This window comes from Euleptes europaea, chromosome 14 (genome assembly GCF_029931775.1).
Source record: "Euleptes europaea isolate rEulEur1 chromosome 14, rEulEur1.hap1, whole genome shotgun sequence".
Lineage (NCBI taxonomy): Eukaryota > Metazoa > Chordata > Lepidosauria > Squamata > Sphaerodactylidae > Euleptes > Euleptes europaea.
The window spans coordinates 53331512-53352216 of NC_079325.1; the positions used below are offsets into that span (position 1 = coordinate 53331512).

At 44.9% G+C, this 20705-nt stretch overlaps 2 protein-coding genes across 4 annotated transcripts in view; both read left to right on the forward strand.

The window, feature by feature from the left end:
- The first annotated feature begins 875 nt into the window (after window positions 1–875).
- SET (SET nuclear proto-oncogene) lies at window positions 876–7567 on the forward strand. Of its 3 annotated transcripts, none has more exons than XM_056860456.1 (8): window positions 876–984; window positions 2874–2931; window positions 3952–4100; window positions 4198–4301; window positions 4442–4555; window positions 5628–5798; window positions 5894–6040; window positions 6685–7567. In XM_056860456.1, exons 1-8 carry the CDS (start codon window positions 912–914, stop codon window positions 6706–6708), a joined length of 840 nt encoding a protein of 279 aa, XP_056716434.1. In that variant the 5' UTR covers window positions 876–911; the 3' UTR covers window positions 6709–7567. The 3 variants fall into 3 exon arrangements, with proteins under 3 accessions (XP_056716434.1, XP_056716436.1, XP_056716435.1); XM_056860458.1 differs by having other exon boundaries at window positions 5894–5984; XM_056860457.1 differs by having other exon boundaries at window positions 3952–4094.
- A 4748-nt stretch (window positions 7568–12315) lies between these two features.
- The window catches only part of PKN3 (protein kinase N3), a 63568-nt gene continuing 55178 nt past the window's right edge, over window positions 12316–20705 (forward strand). The window contains exon 1 of the mRNA XM_056860180.1: window positions 12316–12339. Coding sequence (XP_056716158.1) covers window positions 12316–12339 — 24 coding nt within the window. The remainder of the gene's footprint in view (window positions 12340–20705) is intronic.

The following is a 20705-nucleotide window of genomic DNA, read 5'->3' on the forward strand; positions in this document are numbered from 1 at the left end:
TGCGCCCATGACTTGCCCCCTGCTTTTTTTTAAAGAAAAAGTGTTACGGGAGAAATGGGGGGAAGGGGGCTGTAAAAAAAAAAACTCTGCGCGCGCAATCCCTCAGAAGTCCTTCATCCTGGGGGCGGGAGAGTTTGAGCGCTTGCGCAGTGAGTTCAAAAACCTCACACATACCCGTAGGGAAGAAGGCTGGAGTTGGCGCGCTTGCGCAGTTACTCGAGATAATTTTTCTATTATACCCGATTTCTGGGGGGGGGGGAGAACTTGTACACTTGCGCAGATAAGGTCAGAGAGAAATGTACGCGCATGCGTATTAATTCCCCACCTGCGCACACACACACACACGGAAAGAGCAAAAAAAGATTGAATTTCGCGCAGGCGCCTTGGGGGTGTTCCTCTCTGTATGGTGGCCGCGAGCGCCTAGAGAGAGGGAGCGCGAGGGGAGGAAAAGCTCCTCTGCGGTTGCGCACAACTCCCTCTCGCGCGCACTGGAGGAAGGCGGAGGAGGGAAAGTCCTGCGCGTGCGCCTTGCCGTATCCCTCTCCCTGTGGTGGAAGAGGAGGAGTGAGAGAGGAGGAGGGGGGGAGCGGAGAGCGCTACTGCGCGTGCGCACAGCTCGCTCGCCCCTCGCCAGAAGCAGCAGGAGGAGGCGGAGGCTTTGGCTGTGTGGAGGTAGCGTGAGGGGAGCCCAGGCGTCGCCGCCACCCCACTGCCGGAGAGCCCGGGCGCGGAGAGCGCGGAGAGCGAAGGGAGGAAGGGCCTCGCGGAGGAGGACGACGACGAAGGCGACGACGAGCGGCTCAAGGAAGCCCGCTCGGAGGCGAGGCTTCGGCTCGGCCCCCAGCCCCGCACAGCCTCGCTCGCGCGCGCTCCCTCCCCCCTCTCCTTCTCCTCCCTTCCTCCCCTCCAACATGTCGGCGCCGGCGGCCAAAGTCAGCAAGAAGGAGCTCAACTCCAACCACGACGGGGCCGACGAGATCTCAGGTGGGCGACCGGGGGGGGGAAGGTGGGGGGGGCCGCGGGGGAGGGGGGAGGGGAGGCCCGCGTGCGCCCACCCGCCCGTCCCCTCAGCCCGCCGCCGAGGCCGCCACAGCCGCCGCCATCTTGCCCAGCCGCCGCCATCACCGGAGGCGGGAAGGGGGGCGCGCGGGCCGGATGTGCAGGCCGCGGCGGCGGGGCAGCCAGGAGGAGGAGGAGGAGGAGGCCATGTTCGGCGTCCCTTTTGTCTCGGCGCGCGCCGTCTTTTCCTGCCTTTCTTCCCGCCCCGCTTCGCCCGTGGAGGCGCTTCCCTCGCCCGCCCCCCCGCCGCCAGCCTCCACGTCTTTTCCCTCCCTCCATTCTTCTCCACGCGCTTCCAGACGAGCGCTCGCCCCCCTTTTTTTGTTGCGCTTTCTTTTTGGCTGTGGAGGGAGGGGGGGCCACCGCCATGATTGCCTCCGCCGCATGGTTGGCTGCTCTGCTGCCGCCTCGTTGGTTTTGCGGTGGCTTTTTTTTAGGGGAGGGAAGGCGGGATGAGGATGGCTTTTTTTTTAAAGGGGATCCCTAAAATGCATCGCAGTGTTGGGACGGCCCCCTTCTTTCCCCCCCCTTCTGCTTTTTATAACGTCGTTTGGGGTGACAGTTTGCAAGTTATCTCGCCGCCACGTGCGGTTCTGAGTTTAGGTTTTGCAAAAGGGAGGGAGAAAATTGTTTTTTTAAAAATAGGCAAGCGCCGCAGGATTGCGATTGGGTGAGTCTTTTTTAAAAAATATAGCGAAGAATACCGCGATCTTATGAAATCGGAGTTTTTAAAATGTAGATATATATATTGCGAGATGCATGAAATAGAACGCGTGCCTTGGCTAGTAGGGAAAAACAGCTGGCCCTTTTTCTTTTCCAACTTTGTAAAAAAAACCTCCTCCCCCCGAGCTGGCTAGGACAAGCATGCAAAGACTCACGCGGGCGCACGTGTGTTCCTTTCGTTTTTATGCTTGCTTCTTTTCTTTTTTTACCGTAATAGTGGAATGGCTTCTTAGAGTAATTGAAATTTGCTGCAGAACCTTACACACACACTTTGCTGCGTTCCATGGGAGTTGCTCCCGACTAAGCATGCAAAGGTTTGCAGTTGTAGTTGAGCTATTTGGATGGGCGGGATAAGACTACAACTCCGCTCCATGGGGTATGTGGAATCCCGCCGTTTACCTATAACCCAGTGCAGTCCTAAAAATAGTTACTCTAGTCTCAGTCCATTATTTTTGATAGACTTAGATTGAAGTAACTCTGTTTAGGATTGCACTGTAAAGAGCCCAGTTTTGTTCCTTGCATCTGTCCCAAACTCTGCAGGATATACTGTGCCTCTAAGGCAAACTCATTGGTTGTTTGGTTATGGTACGCCTGTGTTTCAGGTCTGAAGACTCATGGTATTTAGCTTTGCTTATTATAGCCTTTCCAGTTGTACTGAACTTGAAAGAGGACTAAGTTTCTTTCTGTCTATTGGGTTGTCTAAAATACGGCAATATTATACATTTTAAGAGAGAGGTCTCTGGCATTTCTCACCTTGACTGTGAATTGTGAGGAGCTGATGTTCTTTAAAAAAAAATTTTTAAACCAAGCCTATGTATAGTTGGAAATATATACACTGCGGAGTAAAACGTTTAACTCAGTTAATGTAAGTATGCTCAGGATTGTAACCTAAGTAATAAACTAGCATGTTTCCCTCTGAGTCTGGGCCTGGGAGACAATAAGTTTTTTTCTCAGGGGAGAGTTTGAAGATTATCTTTAATTGGTCCAGAAAGTTTTTTTATTCCATTCATATTATTTGTATTGAATTGCACCATAATTCCTTTGAGCCTGCTGTAACCATGTGACTGATAATGTTATTGTTTTGTTTTCAGACAAAGAGCAACAGGAAGCAATTGAACATATTGATGAAGTACAGAATGAAATAGACAGGTAATCTATATATTCATGTTTCTTGTACAGAAGTTAAGAAGGTTGTGCTACACTTATATGGTGATTTACAAAACATGGGTTCCAAAATCCGATAATCTGATTGAAAAGGAACAATTCATCACTGTTTTAGTTATGAAGAGAAATGTAATCAAAGTAATTTTGCAGTATGTAATGTGTAAAAAAAAATCAGTTCTTACTTGAAAAGAAAATAAGCAGACTAAACCCAAGTGTTTAGTTTGGATGGGAACTATTACAATGATAATGGTCTCGTGTATCAAAAGTAGACTCTAGAAAACAAAAACAAAATGTTACCTATATAGCTTTAATCTGCAGTCTTGAAATTATTAGCAATTTTACAGAATCCTTTAAAGCTTGGGCTGAATGAAGGAGCTACTTTATATGGAGTCTGACCAATGGTTTTGGGCTGAGATTTCTAAGCACTTTGATCCAAAACCCACCCACCCCCAGTCAGAGAGGCCAACTGTCAAATATGGGTCTGCTGCTGATTTAATACACTTCTGAGTTAAAGTGAGTCGGAGATTTGAAGCAAGATCTGCAGTGTGGAATCTGCTGTGCAGGAGAATAGCTGAGGGAAATTAACAGTATGTCAAGTTTTGCCAGTCTGTGATCAGAGAACATGTGTAAGTATACTTATTAAGAGCTGAGGTCCTCAGAAGGGATAGATTGTAGATTTCTGGTCTGTGGAAACATACCTAAGTCAGTAGTATTAGCTGTTGCAATTAGGTTTCCTTGTTTCAACATAATTTCAATGGGAGACCTAGATTACCCTATCAGTCAGATGAGGGGCTGAATACAACTGGCGTCAAGATTAATCTGAATTCAGTTATAATAGTTCAGAATAGATGGCACAGTTATTGAGTGTTGGTTGTGCTAGCGTGTTACCACATGACCATCTTACATTAGTAGTCTAATTATTTAAATCTAGTGTAGAGTTTCTATTGCTTTGGTACTTATATAAGCTTCCGATCCCAATGCTGTGTCTGCCTCTTATCGTTGCAGACTGAATGAACAAGCCAGTGAGGAAATTTTGAAAGTAGAACAGAAATACAACAAACTCCGCCAACCATTCTTCCAGAAGAGGTCAGAATTGATCGCCAAAATCCCAAATTTTTGGGTAACAACATTTGTCAACCACCCACAAGGTAAGTGTAAGTCACTATATATCTAATATATTTCATCTTTTTGCAAGCTAGTTTGTTGCTTAATAATGCAGATTATGACAGACATCTCATAATTCTGCCTTAGTATCTGCACTGTTGGGGGAAGAAGATGAAGAAGCACTGCATTATTTGACCAGAGTTGAGGTGACGGAGTTTGAAGACATCAAATCAGGTTACAGAATAGATTTTGTAAGTGTCGGTGCACGGTATCATTCTTGCATGTCTTGGCATGGTTGGGAGAGATTTGATGCTCATTGATAGTAGCTTTGACATCTGCATGATATGTAGCAGAGTCTACATTTTTAAATCTTCTGTTTCTTCTGCCACAGTATTTTGATGAAAATCCATATTTTGAAAATAAGATGCTCTCCAAAGAGTTTCACCTGAATGAGAGTGGGGACCCGTCATCAAAATCCAGTGAAATCAAGTGGAAATCTGGGAAGGTATGCATCTGAGTAGTTTGTTTTTAAAACTACATTATTATTTTTAAAACTACACTATTATAACAGTTTGGTTTCCATGTGGGTTTCTTGATTCTGGCTCCCGATCTTCTTATCCTCTAGCTAAAGTTTGTGGCCTCCTGATGGGAGAGATTGAGCGGGGCTGCATCTCGATAGAGAATTTGGTGCTCTCTTATTAAACCTTTCTAAAGGAGATCAAACTATTGTTGGGGAGGCAGCATGTGCACTCTACAGTTGTTTCCTAAATTCCCCACAGCAAGTAATGCTTAAAATTGAATTAATTGAACTGCTTTGATTCAGTCATGAAAAGCTCAATTGAGGCTTTGAAGTCAAACTTCACTCATTGTTAAAAGTCTGCTATTTGCCAGGAGTTGTCTGGATCTCCATGTTAACAAAAACAATTGTTGTTTCCCCAATACTGTGATGGGTAAAGAGCTAGAAATCAACTGCTGAATAAATTAGAACTGTAACAGTCTTGTTTACACTCTTGTTAGAATGGCTTCACATAGGTGACCTTGGTTATTGAACACATGAAGCTGCCTTATACTGAATCAGGCCCTTGGTCCATCAAAGTCAATATTGTGTACTCAGACTGGCAGCGGCTCTCCAGGGTCTCAGGCTGAGGTCTTTCACATCACCAGCTTGCCTAGTCCCTTTAATTGGAGATGCCGGGGATTGAACTTGGGACCTTCTGCATGCCAAGCAGATGCTCTACCACTGACCACATCCCCTCCCCTATTCCAGTCAGGTCAGTGGCCCCATTAAAGTTAGTGGGGCTGCTTCAGTATGGCCAATACTTCGAAGAACTTCACATCTCCCTGTGCATGCTGGGTTTCTCTGTGGTCTGCTTTGTCTGGAAAAGTTTCTTGCGTTAAAGCTTCTCAAAGGGGGAAAAATTACGCTGGGTATGTCCGGGATAGTTCCCCATGTCTTGGCCAGTCAGCTCTTTGAGGAGTAATCTCTGAATCAGATGACAAATACTTAGCAGTCATGAAGGTGAAAAGTCCACACTTTGGAAGAGAAACCTTAAATATTCTGTGTGTTCCTGTTCCAGGATCTGACAAAGCGTTCAAGCCAGACACAGAACAAGGCCAGCAGAAAGAGGCAGCATGAAGAACCAGAGAGCTTCTTCACCTGGTTCACTGACCATTCTGATGCAGGAGCTGATGAGCTAGGCGAGGTCATTAAAGATGACATCTGGCCAAATCCATTGCAGTACTATTTGGTAAGGGTCTTCAATAAGCTCACCACATTTGAAGCTCTGTTCTTACAGGTGGCTTAGTAAGATTCACTAATGTGAGTGTATATGTTTCAAATAAGGTTCCTGATATGGATGACGAAGAAGGTGAAGGAGAGGAGGACGACGATGATGATGAAGAGGAGGAAGGACTGGAGGACATAGATGAGGAAGGTGATGAAGATGAGGGTGAAGAAGATGAAGATGATGAGGAGGGTGAAGAAGGAGAGGTTAGAAACTTAAAGCTGTACTCTTGCAATGACCCAGGTGCCAAAGGCTGCTCTGTAAATGGAGCAGAACTGGGTACAAGTTAAGCAACAGCATTTTACTACCATGAATCACATATATTGCCATTTGAGATACTTTTGGGTTAAGACAGGTTACGTGTGCTTAAAATTACAAATTATTTGAATCCTGTTATTTGCGCATTGACTTTAAAACCCAAAAAATGACAGATGCACACTTGAATTTGCTAGTTCACCTGATCGTCTGTACCTAGGTAATTCCTGGAACATTAATAGACTGAAAAACTCTTCTAATTAGGAAAAAAAACTAGCTGAATCTTGGCTTAGTGCTAACATGTGAGTTTGTAGGTTTCTCTTCCTGTGTGGCATAGCATGATCTAATTGGATGGGGCTGCCTGGTTATGGTATATTTTAGAGAACTCTGCTGGCAGGGTGGGGGTATAAAGGCCATAATATGGATTCTGGACCTTAGTCCAATTGTAAGACTTCTGAGAAAAATGGGGGGTTGTAGGAGATTGTTGAACACCTGAAAAAATAAGTTAGTAATGAACTTTTAAGTCTTCCTTGATGAAGTTTGATTTAAAAGGTAGTAAGCAGCAGTATTCTAAAGGTTACTTCTCTTTCAACAGGAGGATGAAGGAGAAGATGACTGAACACTGATGGATTCCAACCACCCTCTATCCCCCTCCTCTCTTTTTTTCCCCCCTCCAGTCCCTGGGAGCAAGTTACCGTCTATTTCCCCCCTCCTTTTGTGCTCAGTCGCCTTGTTCTCTTGAGGTCTTTTTTTTCCTCTCTTCACCATGGTTCACAAATTTTTGGAGAAAATATCTTGAGCAGAATACAGTGGAAAAGAATCTCTACTCATTTCAATTTTTTTATCCCTCTGTTTTGAACAAACTGTTAAATGAAATCAACACGCCGTGTTCTGTGGGGAAGAAAGAGAACCTTCTGCTCCCTCCACTCTGCTGGAAGCTGAAGAGTGCTAGGCCCCTGTGTAGTAGTGCATAGAATCTAGCTTTTTCCTTCTTTCTCTGTATATTGGGCTCGGAGATTACATTGTGTCTCTATGTGAATATGGACAGTTAGCATTTACCAACATGTATCTGTCTACTCTCTTGTTTAAAAAAAAAACGAAAAAGCTAAAAAAAGGGGTTATAGACAGGGTAAGAGAGGGTGGGTTTCAGATGTTGGGTGGGTTAAGTGGGCATTTTGACAAAACATGGCTTCTCCTTTGGCATGTTTAATTGTGATGTTTGAACAAACATCCTTACAGTTTAAAGATGACACTTTTAAAATAAAAATTCTCTCCTAATGATGACTTTTGAGCCCTGCCACTTGATGGAGAATCAGCAGAACCTGTAGGATCTTATTTGGAATTGACATTCTCTATTGTAATTTTGTTCTTTGTTTTGTTTTTTCAATTTTTTTTTGTTTCACTGGAAAAGAAAGATGCTCAGTTTTAAACGTTAAAAAGTGTACAAGTTGCTTTGTTACAATAAAACTTAATGTGTACACCAGGGGGCTGATAGTCTTCACTGAAGAAGCATGCTTTTGACCCAGAACCTTTAGTTTGGTTTCTCAGTGTACAAATGTTCCATTAGTATTAAATATATATATTGCAGGAAAGACAACGATTAAAAAGCAACATCCACTTGTATATATAAATCATTGTAGTTTCCTCCCTTTCTCTAACCAAACCAGTAAGTCCTTCGTGCAGCCTAATGCTTTCCAAGGTTAAAGTTGTGGAAAGGATTCACAGTTTAGGCAGAAGAGGCATTTGCCTGTCTGTGCTATCCCAGCTTGTTCAAAGCTTACTTGGGACTTGCTGTCTCAATCATTGTGGAAGAGCTGCAATTGCCACATCAATGGATAGCCAAGCAAAACTCTGTTTTATCTAGTTCTCTGAATTTGGCCCTTGGCCCTCAGTCATTCTTGGGGCTGGGTAGAGGCTGAGGCCCTGTTTTGAGATCTAGTAGGAGTGATACTTAAAAAATCATATTTGATGTAGGTGGAATTAACTGTAACTTCATCTATTGGTATCAATAAAGATCATCACTGGATTGGCACATGTCGGTGGGTGTTGGTCCTTCAGAGTCTCTTGAATTTTGGCCTCTTTCCTTTGGATTAAACTCTTGTTCTTTCAGCATGCTGTAATCTTAGTTGACCATGGAAGAATCTTCACTGCTCCTTCTTGTGAAGTACGTAATTAAGGCTTGCATATAGAGTAAGAAAAACCGGTTACAAAACAATCAAGGATGCATACAAATAGGTCAGCAGAAAACATTTCCATGCCATGTTCTAGATGAATATCTACAATGGTTTTAACTAAATATCTTACTCCAGAAATGTAATGTATACAAATGTGTGTGCGACCATCTAGATCAGTAAAAGGCTACATGTCCTATCAATATACTGCAAACTGCATTTCAGAACAGAGTAATTTTATAGCAAATACTTCATTTGTACAGGCTTATGAGTCTAGACATGCCAAATGGCTGACATTATGCTGAAAAAGTTAGAAACTGAGCCCCTCATTTGTCAACAGGTTATAGCGAAAACTACTTTTGTTCATATATAGCAATTTTGTTAAAACTGAAATGCAGGCAACTTGAGGATTCCAAAACATTAATAGTAAGCGCAAAGAGCACTAACAATAACCTTAAGCGGCACTTTTAACTGGAAGTAATGCAAGACCAGGAGGGAAGGCAGCATGGTACAGCCTGATCTCGGAAGCTAAGCTGGGTCAGCCCTGGTTAGTATTTGGATGGGAGACCACCAAGGAATAGCAGGGTTGCTATGCAGAGGAAAGCACTGGCAACCACCTCTGTTAGTCTCTTGCCATGAAAACCCCATAAGGGGTCGCCATAAGTCAGCTGACACTTGACGGCACTTTACACACACACACAATGCAAGACCAGGCTGTTAAGGTATGATTTTTAAACATGCCTTGTCAGCAAGTTAGACACTTGACAAGAATGTTTGCAGGCCATTTTTGCTGGGGCAAGAAATAACTCGAATTTTGCTGGGACAAAATCAAGAGCAGAAACAGTTTTGTGGAGCAGGCAGAAGAATGGAAAGTGACTGCAGGCACCCCTTTCACTTAGGCTAACACTCGAATGCTTTGACTTCTTTGTTTTGGAGGTTCTGATCAACTTTTTCAAGGTTTGTGAGTCTTCTAATGGAATAAACCATTTATTTAAATGTAAAAACAATGTAGTTAGTCTCAATTTATAAATAAGACTAGTAGGATTTGAATTTTGCTCTTCTGTTGCTGAGCAGCATGGCTACCCTCTGAAATAATTGATGTGTTATTTTCAGAGTAAAAGGTGACAAATTTCAAAATTTACACCTTCCCAGCTTTTGCAATCTATTGAAATTTGTCTCCTTTTACTCTGAAAAAAGCATAGATTATTTCAGAGGGTGGCCATGTTCAGCAATGCAAGAGCAAGATTCGAATCCTTATTGTTTTTGCACAGGTTTGAGATATGGGAGATCGGCATGTGGTGGTCTTTGCCTGAGACCCTGGAGAGCTGCTGCTGGTCTGAGTAGACAATACTGACTTTGATGGACCAAGGGTCTGATTCGGTATAAGGCAGCTTCATGTATTCAAGATCAAACTTTTATTTAAAAATGTGTATGTTGCCTTTTCCACCACAAGGTCTTTAAGGTGGCTTTCCAAAAACTAGTCAGATTGCACATCATATGGCTTTAGATTGATTTAATGTAACAGAAGCAGCAACAAATAATGTCATTTGCCAAACGCTTAAGTCAATAAAATGGCTGTTAACTTGACCCTTAAAAGGTAGGTGCTTTATATAGTCTGAATTTCACAAGTAGCTTCTGCCAAATAACCACCTAGAAGCTTCATAAATATGTGTTGGATACTTGGCATCCACCTTGGGCAAGGAGCGAACACCACTAGCTCCTATTCCTCAAAAAGGAGCAAAGGGGCCGTGTCCCAGCCCTCTTCTAAGGATGCTAGAAGTGCTCAGGTTTTGTGACCACCTGCACTTGAGTGCATCTCTTTTGGGCCAGCTTCCTTGGTTAGAATTCTCAACAACACCAAAACAGGACTGAAACTACTTTTGTCAGCATTGGCTCCAAGTCATTGCAATCCTTAGTATTTATATGATCGTTTCAGTATGCCCTTACAGCTAGTGATCCTTCCAACTGCCTGATGAGGTAGGCCAGTATCTCATATTGCAGGGGAGGCAGTGAGGTTTAAGGAAGGGTCCCCTTGTGATTTTGCAGAACGGGTGAGATTGGAACTAGGGACCAAGCAGATCACCAATCAACTAGCTGCTATGTTCTGCTTTCACACTTAAGGAAAAATGTTGTATTAAAGGTGCTCAATGGATATGAGCAACATGCCAAGGGCATTGGTCCTTTGACTTAAATGAGAAGCATGACTGGTCTGTGTGGTTGCTGATTAGAGTCAGACTAGGATCTGTGAACTGCAAGTTCAAATTCCCACTCTCATGAAGCTCATTAAGTGACCTTGGGCCCATATAACCACATCACCCATACAGGGTGGTTGTGAGAATAAGACGGAGGGGGGAGAACAATGTACACTGCCCTGAACTCCTTGGAAGAAGGGCAGGATCGAAATAGATCAAACAAATACATGCACTTACTGAAGTTTCCACAACTCTCTTAAGAATTAGGTTTATTTTTGCAACAGAGACAGGGTGATGTAATGAGTATTTGAAATGGTGCTCCTGCACTTGTCACAATTAACCAATTAAGGCTGCTTTCATCAGGGCCTGTGTTCAAATCCACCTGCAGCTATGGAAGCTCACTGGATTCTCTTGAAGCAGTCATGCTCAGTCTGGACTGTCTCATAGGGCTGCTGTGAGCACACTTCAGATGGCAAACCAGATAAACTGCAGTGTTCCTATTTAAGACACTTATGTCAACACATTTTTTATTGATTAAAAAGATATTCCCAAGTAGGCAGCAAAAAAAGTGAGTGGTTATGGTTGTCAGCTGTGGATTTGGGAATTCTTAAGAGATTTGGAGGTGGAGGGTAAAAGTCTACCCTCCAGAGCAGGACATTTTCTCCAGGAAAAATGATCTCTTTAGTTTGGAGATCAGTTGTAATTCCAGGACCTCTCCAGCCCCCACCTTGAGGTTGGCAACCCAATGTTGGGACTCTTAGAAGAGGCATTTCCCTAACAGGTGGGAATGCCTCTTCTAGAACAGCACCTATCACAACATACAAAACCAAAGCAATAACCCTTTTTGCAAACCATTGATCTATTGCTTGTACTTGTGTGGTCAATACAGGCATGTTCAATAAAGTAGCTGATTCATGCATCTGTTTGATCTACTAAGATTCCTTTAATTGCATGACAGGCCTAATCATAATTTAATAAACCACTAACTGTATCTGAGCAGACCTTTGCCTGGCTGAGAATTCTGGGATCCGAAATAGCTCTCTAGTACCTCCAATGGCAGGCGCTGCAGTCCCATGCACAGTTCCTCAAATTCACACACACAAGACAGTGGGGTTTACTCCCAAGTAAGCACAGTACAGGCTCAACCAAGATTTCTTGAACCAGTTGACAGCCGGATAGTAACGATGACGAGTTCTTCGTAACCATTAAGAAACACACCCCGGAGCGCGGGTTTTAAAATCTTGCTCGAAAGGGCGTGATCTGCAACGGCGCCCCGGATTCGGATGAACCTCATCCAGTTCCCTTTCCCTGGGTGCTAGGGCGCTCCCAATTTGTTGTTGCGACCTTTGGCCCTGACCTGGATGCCCCAGGCTAGCCTGATCTCAGAAGCTAAGCAGGGTCAGCCCTGGTTACTATTTGGATGGGAGACCACCCAGGAAGATCAAGGTTGCTGTGCAGAGGAAGGCCCTGGCAAACCACCTCTGGTAGTGTCTTGCCACGAAAACCCCAAAAAGGGGTCGCCATAAGTCGGCTGCGACTTGATGGCACTTTACTCACTACCTTTGGTGCTGTCCCAGGAGAGGGTGTCAAGCCTCGCTGAGAATCCTGCTTTGGGAAACCTCTCCCTGTCCAGAAAGAAGAAAAGGGTGGGATTGATTGCAAAGGGACTCGAACCGGGGGGTGCGCGGGTGGGCTTAAGAGACCCAACAAGGTTCCTCGTCCGAGCCCCGTGGCAGCTCAGAGCCGGCAGAGGGCGCTGCACCCCAGCTGGACTCCTTCGGGGAATTGGCCGGAGTTTGCAAAAGTTGCGGCGGGGCCGGAGGGCAGGACAGAGGGCCACGCCTGGCTCGCTCGCCTGCAGCAATGGCGGCCGGAGAGATCCAGCAGGTGAGAGCGGGGGAGAGGGGTCGGGTCGGGTCCCCCTTGCGGGGTCGGAATGAGCCACCTTTGCTGGGCGAGTCCTCACCTTGGAGTGGTGGTGGTGGTGGAGGAGGAGGAGGAGAGGAACCGCTTGGAGGGTGTCCCTTCCCTGGTTTGGGGCAGGGGGGAAAGGCACTCTGCACGTTCTCGGGGCTCTTTGGGGTGGATTTAACTTGGTTAGGGGAGGACCTGCTAGTGACGATACGGTGATATCGCCCCCCCTCCCCGCAAAACCCCCCAACCCATCCGTGCAACGTACCTGCCAATATGGGATAAAAGTGCTGGGAAAATCAAAGCTTACAACAAGAAAAAGGTTAACAGGAAGCAGGCAGTTCATGGGTGATAGAGAAAGATGGAGGGTTAAAGAAGAAACTAAATGATAACTGGTGAATTTTGTTACTACTGATCTAATCCTTTTGCTTAAGGAATATTCTTGGGAAAAAAGTTTTTTTTATTATATATTTAATTAATACGTAACTACTGTAATGAATTAGATATTTCAGAATTGATTTAGTAATTAAGTTTAGGATGTATATTTTTGGATTAGAATCTCAATACAAAAGAGTAGACAAATTTATAGCAAGGTGGAGGAAGTTGTGGGGGAAGTCTTTTATTTTAATAACATTTTATTAATGGATGAAATGCTTTTCAACGACGCTGTTAAATTTACTCTGTATCTTCTATTTCAAATGAATGTGTTGCTGAAAAGTTCCCTATCAGTAAATAATTGTGAAAATCATAAAAAAAATTATTTTTTAAAAAAAGTGTTGGAGGTCTGGGGACTTTAAAAATCCACCCTTCGAGCAATTTTGGGCCACTCCTTTCGCTCTTAAGCTAGCCCACTTGGCACGGCTGTTGTGAGAATTGAATGGAAACTGCGGACGCCGCTCTGAACCGCCGGGACCTACGTGTTGGGGACTCTGAAGCTCGAACTGTTGCGGGGGCCCCTTCGCAACCATCAACGACAGGGCAACGTCCAACAAGGTCCCTGCTGCCCTTGCAAGGACCTCGAGGCCCAAATGGCAGAGAGAACAGGGTGGTGGGGTGGAGTCCTTGAAAATGGGCCATACAATGAGCCCCTTCCCACCAGCAACGAGGTCTGGGTAACTAACCACAGTTATCTTCTTCAATGGGGCTGTTCTATGGCAGCTGTATTGGGTCATTCTCTAGTAGAGGGGTACAAGGTCATCCGAGGGGGCTCATTAGGATAAAGAGGTGAACATCTGGGTTTGGGTGTTAAAAGGCACAAGCCAGACGAGTGCAGCCTGAATTGAGAATTCAGATGTCTTTTTATGGTTCCGACTGGCTTAGCCTAAGGGCTGAGCTATAGAACTATTACGCCCAGCACCAATGAAGGATTCAAGGATCCAGCTGGCCAAATGTAGGCTATGAATAGATTCTGGTGAGCTCTGGGAGCCCAGACAGCTGGGGGTTTGGGCGCTGCAAGCCCCCGAGAAAATGTTGAAATTTGACCAATTACTGGGACATTTTTAGACTGTATGAAATGGGTATTAGAGCATATTCTAAGGTCAGTATTAAGTACTTCAACCCACTGGTTTATTATTCTATCACTAAAATAGCCTTATTGTCATAACAAACACTTACAAAAAACGCCATCGATTTTGGTGAAAAATTCACTCGTTTAAAAAAAAAAAGTTGCTTCAGGGCCCCTCTGGGATTGGGGGCCCTGAAGCTTAAACTGCATTAGTTTCATAGTAGATCTGCCACTGACCGGGAGGCAGGGCGGGGGACACGGACAGTGAGAGACCGCGACCCACTTGCTCGGTGCTTTGTGTAGCGACCCTTCAACTCCTCCAGAGCCCTTCATGAAACCAAATGGGTTCAAGACCCTACAGAGGCAGGTTTTAAGGTAGGAGCGGGGTGGGGAGTAGCCGAAAGTCTGCCGTTTGGAATGGGGAGATATTGCAGATTGAGGTTACATTGGTGTGAGGTGTAAATAGAACCCAAGATACACAGGCGGCTGTTGGGATAAGGTTTGTCAGCTCTGGTTTGGGAAATTCCTGCATGTTTGGGGTGGTGCCCGGGGAAGATGGTGTTTTGGGAAAGGAGGAAGCTCAGTGTCACCATAGGGATTTAGTTTCTTGTCGATGCTATGGTATACCAAAGAGCCTGTCCTCCAAAGCTGCCTTTCCTTTCAGGGGAACTGATCGCAGTAGTCTGGAAATAAGGAGTAATTCCACGGAGAAATCCAGGTTCCACCTGGAGGTTGGCAACCCTAGCTGGCATAGAGAAACAAAAGCCTGCTTCTCTGAGGATGGATTAAATAAAAGACCTTTGGATTAATCAGAGTAGATGTTAAGTGACAGGAAAGTGTGTGGGGATAAAGAAAAAGCTGTTACAGGATATGATGGAAAAGCCGCCCCTCCATGTACAGTGGAAATGTTGTGTGTGACTGACTCTCTAGGATGAGGGAAAGGCACCATGTGCTGAGAGACATGGTATGGTTCGGCATGTCCTGTAATCCCAGAAGAGGTTCTGGGGCTTCTAGGAAGCTGTGCCCACCTTCCTTAGGATCAACAGGAAAACACAAGACTGTGAACAAGCTTTTGAATTTCATAGGACTCTTCTTTCACCTTGACATAGTTATGGTTGCAATTGGGAAGATTTTCTTGAGGTGGGAAGGAGAGAAAAGAGACACAGAGATATTTCTGATTCTCCCCTCTGCTGGAAAGTAGATCCCAAAGGGATCCATTAATGGGACTTTTTTGGGGGGAGCAGATCCTTTGCGCTTTATGTGAGCAAGTGTTGTGGTCTCCCAGGAAACTGTTGCGGCTGCCCTAAAAGTCGCCAAATTGAAAGAGACACTCTGGCGCCTGTTGCTGAATTAGGACGTATCAGCAAGTTTGATTATATTAATCCCAGTTTGAATTGAGATTAAGATTTTATCGCTCCCCGCAGGTGTGAAATTAGCTTTGCAAAACTAGGCAGATTGTGGCATCAATGATCTTGGGGAAAGACCAGTGTGCTTGTCTGGTATATGTTTGTGCGTGCATGTCTCAGACTTGAGGCCTCTCTCGCATTTGATGGCTTTTTAAATTTACTGCTCACATGGCCCCCCCATACCCGTCTGCTTGCCAACTGAGGGCATATATCCGTACATCTGATGAAATAGGCTCCTGTGCCCAAAAAGCTTCTGCCACAATACAACTGTTACCCTGGAAGAAGGAGGAGGAGGAGTTGGTTTATATATGCTGACTTTCTCTACCTTTTAAGGAAGAATCAAACCGGCTTACAATCACCTTCACCTCCCCACAACAGACACCCTGTGAGGTAGGTGGGGCTGAGAGAGTGTGACTAGCCCAAGGTCACCCAGCTGGCTTTGTGTGTAGGAATGGGGCAACAAACCTGGTTCACCAGATTAGAGTCCACCGCTCTTAACCATCACACCATGCCGGTCACAGGTCTAGTTTGTGAATTACCAATAAAGCCTTTGGGATTCTCAAGGGGGTGGAAGAACCAATCCTTGTTCCTCTGCAGCTGATTTTGCCTGGCATGCTCAGTCGCCATAAAGGAATGCGCTTGTCCCACATCGCTATCTTTTTCTGTGGATTTAACAAATCCTAGCTGCGTTCTCAGGCGCCTCGTGGCGCAGAGTGGTCAGCTGCAGTACTGCAAGCTCTGCTCACAACCTGAGTTCGATCCCGACGGAAGTCGGTTTCAGGTCGCCGGCTCAAGGTTGACTCAGCCTTCCATCCTTCCCAGGTTGGTCAAATGAGTACCCAGCTTGCTGGGGGTAAAGGGAACATGACTGGGGGAGGCACCGGCAAACCACCCCGTAAACAAAGTCTGCTAACGTTGGGATGTGACATCACCCCATGGGTCAGGAATGACCCGGTGCTTGCACAGGGGACCTTTATCTTTACCTAGCTGCGTTCTCTTTCTCTGATTACTTGAGATTTTGTATCGTCTTCCTTTTTCCCTGCTCAAGCTCTTTTCTAGTTGAGCTTGTCTGAAAAAGGAAGAAGTGAACATACCGCAACAGACCATGAATCCATCTAACTCAGTATGGTCTTCTTTGTGAGAGCTGGTGTAGTGTAGTGGATAGAGTGTTGGACTAGGATCTAGGAGACCCAGGTTCAAATCCCCAGTTGCGCCATGTGTGGAAGCTTACAGCGCCAGTCTCTGTCTGTCAGCCCAACCTTCCTCGCAGGGGTGTTTGTACGGATATGCTGGAGGGGAGTGCAAAGGATTTTCCTATTGGGGAGAAAATCAGGCTGTAAATATCTAAATATTTTGCCTGATACCAGCTGTGCCCATGACACAGAGCATGGATACCCGGCCTTTTTGAATCTCCAGGCACCACTAGAATTTTGACACTGGATGGTAGGAGCAACCACAAAAGGGCTCCCACAAGAGGCGGAGCCAACCACAAAATGTCAGGGGGTTAGGTTATAAAGATAAAAGTAGTCCCCTGAGCAAGCACCGGGTCATTAATGGGTGACGTCTACTAGGCGGACTATGTTCACGGGGTGGTTTGCCACTGCCTTCCCCAGCTGTCTTCCCTTTCCCCCCAGTAAGCTGGGTACTCACTTAGTGACCTCGGAAGGATGGGAGGCTGAGTCAACCTTGAGCCGGCTACCTGAAACCGACTTCCGTGGAATCGAACTCAGGTCGTGAGCAGAACTTCTGACTTTAATACTGCCGCTTACCACTCTGTGCCACGGGGCCTCTAATAGAATTCTCCAACATTTCAAGCAGAAGCTCTGTTGAACAGGGTGCCTTGGAACAAACTGTTTAAAAATATTTTCCTTGCATACATACAGCTTATCTTCAGTCGTACGGTGAAGATCCTTGTGCTGGGGTGGCAGCTGCTGCTGAAGCAACTTCTGAAAAATCTGCACAACCAGTTAAAAGGTCTGCTGGGCAAAACCCCACCTGTCCCCACCCACTTTCTAAAAACACTTGTTAGGCGCCATAAAAGGTGTCCGCCGTGGCGCTCTCGGACACCACGTTCGGGAACCCTGGCACAGAGGAAGAAAGCCCTTGCCCAGCTCCGGTATCTATGATCCTATCACTGGTGATAAAAGCAGGATTTTAATGGGACCTTTTAAGACCAACAAATTATGCTACCGTAAGCGTTTGTGCGTCGGACCTCACTTCATAAAAGTGTTCCTCTGTTAGGCAGATGCAGCTTTTTGTATACATGTTAGCTGAGAAAGTGAGCTTTGGCTCAGAAGCATTTATGCTGGTATAAATTTTTGCCAGTTGGCCCTGGACTCCTGTTCTATTTTACTGCTACCGTCTACCAAGGCTACCCATCTGGATTTAACTCGAGGTGCTGAGCTTGAGTTTTGGGTAAATTTGCTGTACCCTTGAGCCATGAAAGCATAAGCATCACTGAAAATTGTACTTTAATTGTTAGAATTTTCTCCAATCTTAATATAGAATAATTACCATTATTGCAAGTTTCATCTCTTATATTTTGGAATTCATTTTATAACATTGCTTAATCTCAGTATCGTGCTTATCAAGTATTATACATAGTATCTTATGATTTACATAAAGATTATTTACTTAATGATTACTTTTAATGATTACTTTTAATACTGATGATTACTTATGATGATTAATGATGATTACTTTTAATACTTATCTTTATTTTATTATATACTACTCATAACGGGTACTGTTTTTATTGTGCATTGTTTATAATATTACTGTCTGTTATGTTTTTGCCTTTTTTCTGAAGCAGTTGATGTAGCTTGTTAAGATACGGCCTTTTAATTTCTTTTTTAGTCTTTATATTCTGTTTTTATATAGCACTATAAAAATAAAATATAAATAATTTAATTTTTAAAGAATTTCCTCCAATCTTAGCAAATGTCCAGAATAAGCCTGTGAAGCATAAGCAAAAATATACTGTAAAGTAGGGGGCTCCCTAGGGTTTCCAGCCTCCAGGTGGTGGCTGGAGATCTCCGGCTATTACAACTAGGCTTGTCAGGTCCCTCTTCGCAACTGGCGGGAGGTTTTTGGGGCGGAGCCTGAGGAGGGCAGGGTTTAGGGAGGGACTTCAATGCTATAGAGTCCAATTGCCAAAGTGGCCATTTTTCTCCAGGTGAACAGATCACTATTGGCTGGAGATCAGTTGTAATAGCAGGAGATCTCCAGCTAGTTCCTGATGGTTGGCAACCCTAATTACAACTGATCTCCAGGCAACAGAGATCAGTTCCCCTGGAGAAAACGGCTGCTTTGGAAGGTAGATTCTATGGCATTCAGGTTCCTCCCCTCTCCAAACCCTGCCCTCCTCAGGCTCCACCCCCAAAATCTCCATGTATTTCCCAAGCTGGAGCTAATAATCCTAGGGGTCCCTGACTTGGATGGCCCAGGCTAGCCTGATGTCATCAGGTCTCAGAAGCTAAGCAGGGTCAGCAGTGGTTGGTATTTGGATAGGAGACCACCAAAGAAGTCCAGGGTTGCTAGTCCAAGGCAGGCAATGGCAAGTCACCTCAGAACATCTCTTGCCTTGAAAACTCCATGGGGTTGCCATAAGTCATCTGTGACTTGGTGGCATCTCACACACACCAAGTAGTAAGCAGTTTGCAGGTGGCTGCATGGGTTGAATTTTACTTTTGAATCTGGAACCTGTCTAATACATTTTATCAGGACCAGAACAGCATTGTAATTCCAGCAGGGTATTCTGTGTTGCCCTGACCTGGATGGTCCAGGCTAGCCTGATCTCGGCAGCTCTCAGAAGCTAAGCAGGGTCAGCCCTGGCTAGTATTTGGATGGGAGACCACCAAGGAATACCAGGGTTGCTGTGCAGAGGAAGGCACTGGCAAACCACCTCTGTTAGTCTCTTGCCATGAAAACCCAAAAAAAGGGGTTGCCATAGGTCAGCTGACACTTGAAGGCACTTTACACACACATTCTGTGTTAGCAGAAATAAGCAGACGTCTCGTAGCGGCTTAAAGACGGACGAGGTTTTATTCCGGTAGAAGCTGTTGTGGTCCTACAGTTCCCTTCTTCAGATGTGATTAGTTGGATCTTCAATCTGCGGTCATTTTATGCATGTATTTTTTTTTATTGTGGAAGCGTTTATGTTCTCCAGGCTGGCTACTTTAAAAGGTGGAGAAGAGAGATCGAGATCTGCTACGAATTTAGAACTGACTTGAACGTAGCGCACTTGTGTATGTAATGCCTCGGGATGTATTGCATATACTTTGTAATATACAGAATCTCTCTGGGAGTCTAGAAGCTGGAGTCCCTTGATCCCAGAGGTGTAGAGGGCTTTTTGCTGTGGTTCTTCTGTCTTGTTGCAGCTCTTAATTCTTCTTGGAATTGCAGGGGTGGAATTAGCTTTGCAAGGCTAGTGGGGCGGCGTTACTGCTTTGGAAATGCTGTTGTGGATGGATTGGCCGCTTTGCCCTTTTATACATTTGAGCAATGTCTAGGGTTGCCAGGTCCCTCTTCACCACTGGCAGGAGATTTTTGGGGCGGAGCCTGAGGAGGGTGGGATTTAGGGAGAGGAGGGACTTCAATGCCATAGAGTCCAATTGCCAAAGCGGCCATTTTCTCCAGGTGAACTGATCTCTATCGGCTGGAGATCAGTTCTAATAGCGGGAGATCTCTAGCTAGTACCTGGAGGTTGGCAACCCTAGCAATGTCGCAGGCTGGACCTCTTCCATTTCTGTTTTCTGCTATTTTTATTTCTCTGTAATTGGGTTGGTGAGTGCACAAAGCAACTGAGGGCACGCTTTAGGGATCATGGAAGTTTCTGCTGCAATAAATCTCTTAAGTCTTGAAGGTGTCACAAGACACACTTGGGTTTTGATACAGCAGACTAACCGATTTCTTAAAATATTTGCCTTTGGCCTTTTCCTCCCCAAAAGGGGCCCAAAGTGGATCACGCGGAGAGCTGTCTGGAATCCAGTATGTGTTTGGAAAGCCTTTCCCATTTCCTTTAGTTTCTATCTTTCAGAAATTAACCGTAGTATGGGGGTGGGAACTGAGCTCTGTTTTGGATTGAGTTCTGGTTTCACATCCTACTTGGAGGGCACAGAGGTTGTGCCCTCCATCTCCTTATCTTGGATATATATGAATTTGGTAATTTTAAAAAATCCATTGCAGACAGCCATATGGGTCCATTAAAGGAAAAAAACACAGGCAAAATTTTATAAGGACAAACCAAACATCACAACATAATATTTAACATTTATATAGTGGTGCCAAGGAGGGTAGGTAGCTATGTTGCAAAAATAGGTGAAGATTGTAGGTAACTGGCCATATTTCTTGTCTGTCGTTTTTTGGAATAGCGTTTTCATTGTTCAAAGCACATGGCACATATCTTTTTGTGTTTCATACAGCAACCCTGT